Source organism: Apteryx mantelli, chromosome 9 (genome assembly GCF_036417845.1).
Source record: "Apteryx mantelli isolate bAptMan1 chromosome 9, bAptMan1.hap1, whole genome shotgun sequence".
Lineage (NCBI taxonomy): Eukaryota > Metazoa > Chordata > Aves > Apterygiformes > Apterygidae > Apteryx > Apteryx mantelli.
Genome location: NC_089986.1, coordinates 13,097,361 through 13,105,652, shown reverse-complemented (window position 1 = coordinate 13,105,652; position 8,292 = coordinate 13,097,361). Strand labels below are relative to the sequence as shown.

At 47.2% G+C, this 8,292-nt stretch overlaps 1 protein-coding gene across 1 annotated transcript; it reads left to right on the top strand.

The window, feature by feature from the left end:
- The first annotated feature begins 688 nt into the window (after positions 1–688).
- DYNLT2B (dynein light chain Tctex-type 2B) lies at positions 689–6,989 on the top strand. The gene is made up of 5 exons (XM_067301446.1): positions 689–762; positions 1,731–1,864; positions 3,465–3,534; positions 5,367–5,430; positions 6,536–6,989. The coding sequence occupies exons 1-5, from the start codon at positions 695–697 to the stop codon at positions 6,581–6,583; spliced, it is 384 nt and encodes a 127-aa protein (XP_067157547.1). The 5' UTR covers positions 689–694; the 3' UTR covers positions 6,584–6,989.
- Positions 6,990–8,292: the final 1,303 nt, after the last annotated feature.

Genomic DNA, 8,292 nt, shown 5'->3' with positions numbered 1-8,292 from the left:
AAATATTTATTTTTAAATTTATTGTTTTTAATAACAAGGCAGTCAGGAGCCATGCATCCCACTGACTCAGCATCCTCATCCGGTGCCACCCTTTCCACGTGGAGGACGTTCACGGTTAAGCACGGCTAACGCAGAGCTGGAGCCTGCAGCAGGCACAGCTGCGACGCCAGCAGGCCTGGCCCCCGGAGACGCAGCCGCTTTGGGGGCACCAGCTGCAGCGCAGAGGGCAGGCGCCTGGCGGTGCCGCCGCTGGAGCAAGGCCCAACCCCAACTGCACGGGTCCAGCACCGGCCCCGGGGCCTGCGCCCACCCGGAGCTGTGCGGGGCCTGCTCCCGGCTGGGCCTGCACCCCCCAAGCTGCGTGGAGCTGCCCCCCCAGGGTCTGCCCCCCACATGGCCTGACCCCCAGCTATGTGGGGCTGCCTCCCATGGCCTGCGCTGCCCAGGCCGTGTGGAGCTGCCCCCCCCCATGGCCTGCGCCCCCCAGGCCGTGTGGAGCTGCCTCCCCCCCCCCCGCCTCAGGGCGCCCCAGCGTTGCTGAGGCCACGCGAGGCGGGAAAGGGCGCGCGGCGTCGTGACGTAGCTGACGCCGCATGACGCGCCGGGGGAGGGAGGGAGGGGACGGGCGCGGAAGGCGGAAGTGGCGCTGGTTGCCGGGTAACCAACGCCGGGGCGGGGTGGGGGGGGCGTCGCCATGGGCGAGCTGGGCCCGGAGGGTGAGGCCGGGAACACGTACAGCCTGCGGCCCGGCTTCCAGCGCCGGTGGGCGGCCCGGCTGGGGCCGGGGGGCTGGGCTGTGGGGGTGGGGCGGCGAGGTGGGAGCAGGCCTGGGGGGCCCTGGGGGTGTGGGGCAGGGGTGGGGGTGTCAGGTCTGGGGGACCACAGAGATTTGGGGCCGGGGGGCCCTGGGGGTGTGGGGCAGGGGTGGGGATGTTGGGGACCGCGGGGATTGGGGCTGGGGGGCCCTGGGGGTGTGGGGCAGGGGTGGGGGTGTCAGGTCTGGGGGACCGCAGAGATTTGGGGCCAGGGGGCCCTGGGGGTGTGGGGCAGGGGTGGGGATGTTGGGGACCAGAGAGATTTGGGGCTGGGGGGCCCTGGGGGTGTGGGGCAGGGGTGGGGGTGTCAGGTCTGGGGGACCACAGAGATTTGGGGCCAGGGGGCCCTGGGGGTGTGGGGCAGGGGTGGGGATGTTGGGGACCGCGGGGATTGGGGCTGGGGGGCCCTGGGGGTGTGGGGCAGGGGTGGGGGTGTCAGGTCTGGGGGACCGCAGAGATTTGGGGCCGGGGGGCCCTGGGGGTGTGGGACAGAGGTGGGGGTGTCAGGTCTGGGGGACCAGAGAGATTTGGGGCTGGGGGGCCTGGGGATATGGGGCTGCATGGGCAGAGGTGGGGTGTTGGGTTTGCTGGACTCACAGAACATGTTTTATACCAGCAGTAAGAGGGGTGTGCACATGGGGAGCAGGGAAGATGTGCTCTGGAAGAGTTACCTCCAAGCACTGACCAGATGGAGGTGGGGTTGGGGGGGGGGGTTAGCACCTGTGCTAATGGTTGCCTCTGGCTTGTGGCAAGGTTGACTAAGTAACCTCCATTTTAGCTGGGCTTTTTTTTCTACGGTTTTCATTTTGTCATTTTTAATAACTCCATCTGGGAAAAATTAACTTTCATTTATCTATGTTTCTGCATGTCATGTGAACTTTCTGGGCCTTTTGTTGCTGTTTTTTGCCCTGTTAGATTTAAATCTTCTACTGTAAAAGAATGTATCCACGCAATACTGAAAGAGAAGTTGACCAATGTACAGTACATCCCAGAAGAAATGCCTCAACTTACCAAATCCTTGTCAGAGATGATAAAAGATCGACTGAAAGGTAAGGAGCTTTGCTGGGGGAGTTCTTTCTTTTCTTATTGTGTCCCTCTTTCCCCCTCTATTATTGAAACCTATTCCTTCCATTGACTGACTCCCATGTAGTGTTATGAAACAACCTGGCCTATATACATATGTTCCTCGCTTGGAGGAACAGACAAACGTATTTTCATATAGACTAGCTAGTGTTGGACGTCAGTCTTGGAGGGGTTTCAGAGGGAAAGAAGATGCATTAGAGGGAAGGATAAGTGATGATTATTTGCCTCTTGCTCCAATAAACAGAATCAGTCCTGGGTTGTTTTTTTTTTGCTGTAAATTAGATCAGTGTTGGGTCAGAATGGAATAGTAGGGTAATCAGAAAAAGGTCCAGCAGGAGCAATGAAGGAGGAGAGAGTCAGAAGCGCAGTCAGTCAAGAAAGGGTGTGAATGCTGCCCTGCACCACTGGATAAAGGCAGTGGTGGTGCTGTGCAGGATGCCCTCTGACCGTTTGAGTGCAACAACTTATTTCAGGATCCAGCAGGTGTTTCCTGCGCTCAGTGCTGGCACAAGCACAGAAATGTGAATTGGCATCATCAGTTTGTTTGGCTGTTTCCTGGGGATAGGCTGGTGCTCCATCTGCTGGGCTGATGTGCAGCAATTGCAGGGAAATACCGTCACCCTTCACACGAACTGTGGGTTTTCGCTTCTCCTAGAGTTATGCATCTGTTTTAAAATGAGCAGCAGCTGTAGTCCCAGCACGTGTTGATGCCAGGCTAATATGCGCAGAGCTTGGCTTCAGCGGTCTGTAAACACACTCACAATAGCCTGAAGCAAGACTGGCCTAGTGTGGCCGTTGTACCAGCTGCCAACTCTGATAGGCCTTTACATGGTGGATGTTACCAGACCCAGCATGTCATGTTCAATTTTCCAGTGGAAACAGTGTGCTGGAGTCTTCCCGGGATACCACTTTGTTGAAGATAAAGGTATTAGGATGTGTATTTTATTTTAAACGTGCTTCTTCTGATTTGTCTTCCGGAACATTGATGTGGCCTGACTGGATCTGGCCTATGCCCCAAAGGTATTTCTTTGCTATAGTGAAAGAACCACATATTTCTGCAGACACATAACTTAAACCTGCATATGCTTTTATGTGGCATTTTATCCCAGCTCAGAAGCAAAAGAAACTTCCTATGTGGCAGAAACATCTTTAAAATTCCTTTGCATCAGAACAGTTTTAAAATAAGCCAATTTCTTTAAATTGGATTTTGTCCACAAGCAGTCTTATTTACATTCTCTCCATATTTTCGGGTGTTGAAAGTTGTAGAACTAGAATACTTGAATTTATTGTGGCTGTTCAGGGGCATCTTCTTCCTTAGATGCATCTTTTTAAAGAAGCCAAATACTTTGCTCACCCTTTAACTACATGAAGGCTGTGCTACTCTGTACATATGAGAATGAAGCTATGAGGCAGTTTGTCCACTTTATCAGTTGCATGTAGTTTATATTGTATAGGACACTGCTTTGTAAACAGAAATCTTTAGCTGTCTGTGTCCTGTTTTGTGGTTATCATATTTAATATAAGTATAGAGTTCGAAGCTGTTGTTCTCACTTTTTCTTTCTCCAGATGAGGGATTTGACAGATACAAAATGGTTGTGCAGGTTGTGATTGGAGAGCAGAGAGGAGAAGGAGTAAAGTAAGTTCTGCATGTTCTAATTGCATTTCTATTGCTTTTGTTGTGGGTTGTTTTTTACTTTTTCCCCTCTGGAAACTGCTTCTGACTTTCCTAGATACAAAAATATCTCTGCAGGAGCTAAAATGTGAAGCACTTTCTTTTCTCTTTAAAGGGCTTTAAGCAAGTGAGGGCTTAGAGACACAATTTCCTTACTGTGGCTTATTGAGTTACTATGAGTCAGTTGAGCTGTGATAATTGACTGTATGGTGGTTCTTAGCAAAGTGAAATGCTGAGGAGCAATTGTGAGGAGTGTTACAGGAAGACATTTTACCTTGTATTCATGATGGAGTAGAGCATGCATCCAATCTGTTATCAAGGCCCTGCTGGTGCACAAGAGCCATGGTAACTCACTTGTGTCTAAATCATGATTTAAGGCTTGATTTCCATAAGTACTTCCCTTCCATTTAAGCTCCCCCAAATAAGCATTTTTTCAGAAGTATAAATTTCTATAATCCCTATGCTGTACTGTCATGGAAATTTAGCCTCAACTGTGGGTGCTAAGCACTTGAAATCTAGCCCTGGATGCCTGCAGTCAGAAAAAAAAATTCCTCTTTGCTACTGTAGTGGGTTGTAGCTTTCCATTACTGCTGAGTAAGGAGAAAACAAAAGGGAACAGTCCACAAGGTGTATGTGCCTTATCTGCTGGGTTTTTCTTTATTATTGTGCCTGGGCACTTGAGTAGAAGATAAGTGCAGTAGAGCAGTAATCAGATCTGCTGCTTCAATGTTCTGGAGGTCAGGCAGGAACACTTGTACCTGCTGTTCAGGCTTTTGCCAGCCATGTCCGTCTGCAGGCAGACTGCTTCAGAGGCACTGTATCACAGTGAACGGTTCAACAAGGTGGTTTGATTTGAAACATCAAACCCAGCAGCATGGATTGTAAGGAGCAGTTGGGGAAATTCTCCAGTTTACAATAGGCAGAAGGCTAGATTAAATCATAATCACTAATACCCTTGGTGCAAAATGTTGGATAACCAAGACTTTCCAGAGGAAGACTGGAATATTGGAGAGAAAAGCAGGATGACCCTGAGGGCTAAAGTAATAGAAAAAGGATGAAATTCAACAATAGAAATAAGTCATATATGTACAGACTAGGAACAATATATTGCACGGCAAACAGGGAGCCTGTCAGCTGAGGCTGACTCGGGCAGACAAGGAGCTGGGCAATTCCAGTAGAGAAAGGGGAGTGTCAATGCCATTAGACAAGGCAGCAGTTAGCTCTCATGTGGCATATCCTGTGATGGTCTGGTTGCTCATCTCCAAGGTAAGGCTCAGGCTGAAGCAGGTGCAGAAAAGGGCCCCCAGGATGGTCAGGGGGCAGAGAGCCTACATATGAAAAGGCTGGGAGAGCTCAGCTCACAGTCTAGAGACACGAAGGCTGCCAAGCAATACGATAGCGACCTATAAATAAATTGGGAGTACGCACCACAAGGGTGCTGAAGGTGAAGGACAAGAACAAGTAAGTTAAATTAGCCACTGATATGGATAGGCCAGAAGTTACAAGATTCTTAAGCGTCAGAGCAGTGAGGTTTCAAGACCTCACTGCTGCACAGTGGAGATGGCAGGGTTGACAGCTGATGAGTTAGGAGATGGAGCTTGATCACTGTACAGAAGGGGTTACAGCATGTGGTGGAATTCAGCAGTAGGGATCTAGACTCAGGATTCAGGAAATGCTTCCAGTTCCCTTTATCTTTAAGGGAAGTTCAGGTTGCTTTTCAGGGAAAGTATGTGATCACTTAGGTCCTTACTCATGGACTGTGCGGATAATGGCTTTGCTCTATCTCCTTTGTCTAGTATGGCTGCACGATGTTTCTGGGATGCTGACACTGACAGCTACGCTCATGATGTTTTTATGAATGTAAGTATTGGCTGTTTTACCATGGAGAAGTATAAGGCTACTGCTTCTTCTGTGACAGAGTGATCTTACAATATGGAATGCATAAAAGCAACCACTAGACCATTTGGAAGGAACTAACACTGTATCAAAAGAGTATGATGTACATCTTCATTCACAAAACTTACATAGATGTAATATCCAATATAGTAAAACTAATTTCTTGAGTAGATCACACAGTACTGTACAAAAGTCAGTATAGTCATCCCGATTTTACAGTTGGGAAGCGGAAGCACTGGAGATGTTGAAACATAAATCTTTTCTTATATGCTTTGCTGAACACCTGTAGAAGAGTTTGGCTAGAATCCAGGACTGAGGAAAAGTCAAGGTTTTCTTTTAAAACCTCCTCACTTATTGTCCTAGTTCCATGGTTAGAGCGCTTCCCAAGTTAAATTCTCTGAAAGGATTCAGACTCTGCTCTCATTGCCTAGACAGTGCTCTAAGGTACCAGGCTATGCAGTGTTCATGAAATGGAACATGCTCTTCATGAGCTAGAGAATACAAGCAGGACCATTGCTCTTTGGTGGTTAGGGCATTTGTCTAGATTGGCTTTGGTCATTGCAGCAGAGATTTTTCGTGCTTTATGCAGTTCCTGGGTCATCATTGCCTCTTTCTTGAGCTGCAATTGAGAATATGGTGGGACCCGCCACAGCAATGCATGCGGATCCTGTATTAGAAAAGATGCTCCAAGAACACCCGCCAGGTGGAGCCCAGAGGGACGCTCGGCTTTGGGTCCTGCAGAGGTGAAGGCAGGAGACAAGGGTTAAGGTATTCAGCTCTGACAAGACTGAGACGCTTTTGAGTCCACACAGAAACAACACCTTGACACCTTTGGGTATTTGAAAGGAGTAAATTGAGGCACTTCTGGCATTGAGACACACAGATCTGGGTTACCCAGCAACTGAGATGAATAAGACACCTACTAAAATACAAAAACTTGCAATATATTACAATATAAGGTTATTAACAATTTTTAATGTTCAGGTCAAAATGTTAGCTGTTAGCCTTTTCAGTTAGGCCAGCAGAGTTTGCCTTTATTAACACAGAGCCGCCTTCTGTTTTTCTCCAGGACAGTCTGTTTTGTGTGGTAGCTGCGTTTGGCTGTTTCTACTATTGAAGATGGTAAAGGCTGCACAAAAGGACTGGGGGAGAGGAGGAGGGGATATTTTAGGGTATTTTTTGTTAACATACTGTAAAGCATGGTGTCCTTCCTTTTTTAGAGTAACAAAGTATAGCTCTGCAAAGCACATCTTACACCTGTTACACTACAACATCTGTTCTTCCTTGTTGATATCAATATAGCTTTAAACAGATTATTGTCCTTTATTTAAATCATTCTTTTTTTTATATAAAGTCGACTGGTTTTGTTCTAAAAAAGCATACCGCTAATAGCCATTGTTTCTGAGATAAATTCAGCTTTTATCTTGAAAGGGTTCCGTTGGGTTTTTTTGTTAATTTCCTGAGGTAAATGAAATATTTCTAATAAATGTAACATAATAAATGTATGTATTTACTTTTTGTCCCATGTGCTTACACTTGCCATTTCTACCATTTGTCCCCGTTTCCTCCATTCTACCAAATGCACCAGCCTTGAATGCTTATGTGTGCTTCTCAGATACCCATTTTCTGAGGATTCCTTGTAAACTAATCCATAAAGCTGACCTTACATTCTGGTTATCCAAATTTGTTCCCATGGCTCCTGTAAGAATTGGGCTGTCAATCCCAGCTAAGTGTCACAAGAGATGATATTAATTTATAGGAAGACAAGGTATTTATAACACTAGGGCAGGCCAGTAGCCTGCCTGCCCACTGACTGCTGATACTTCTCTCTACTGTAACTCCCTATTTGGTCAGTGCACTCTGGCACCTGTTGACACTGTGAGTAATCAGTCCCATTGCCAAGTTCAGTAGATATGGCAGTGTTTTCTCAGTCTGTGTAACTATTTGGTTGCAAAGGTGGATGCTCAGTGTCCAAATCTGTTAGAGCTCTAGCCTTGAAAGGAATGTTTGTTTTGCCACTGTAAATCAGAAAAGGAATGTTAAAGTCTCATCTGGCCAAGAGTACTCAGTTCCTGAGAGAGTGGGGTGTCACCAGAACACATCTTAGATGCCCATCTTCAGATGGGACAAGTTGCTCTATGGTAATACCAGCTCTGTCTCTTCACTAACTGAGAAAGAAGCATAGATGAACAGTTTCAACTGCACTTTAGACTGCTAAAGTTGGGTGAGATGAATCCTGAATCCTACTCTCACCAACTGTTATAGGAGGACACTCTCTATCTGTGCAGCTCTTAGCCCAGAAATAACAAGCTATGATTTATCTTTTGGAATCATTCTCTTACCTACAATCCTGGAACTAGCACATTTTCCTGTTTCTGTAATATGTTTGTTTGAAAGCATGTTCATCTAATTTTCCTCTAATAGGATACTGATAGTGACTTCCCTGGCTGTTCTACCACTACTTGTGGCTGTCACAAGCTAAGGAAGCTGCAGAGATCCTGAGAGTGCAAGTTTGGTGAACAGTGAAACAACCCAATAAAAACATTTGCCAAGAAGTGACAAATAATCCCAGACTTCTGTGTTGATATATTTTTATCAAGTGACAGTGAGGCATCATGATTTTCACCTTCCACCTGCTCTATTTTGGGGGGGGGGGGGGGGTGTTAAGGCTGCTTCACAAAGACATTGTACAGAACATTGGTTTAATTCTGTGATAACTGAAATGTAGCTAACCTTAACCGTAGCTCTATGGTAGTCTGCTGGATACTTCATGCTACCTTTTCTGACAATAAAGACCTGCTGAAAGGCTGCTGAAGCAATGGAGAC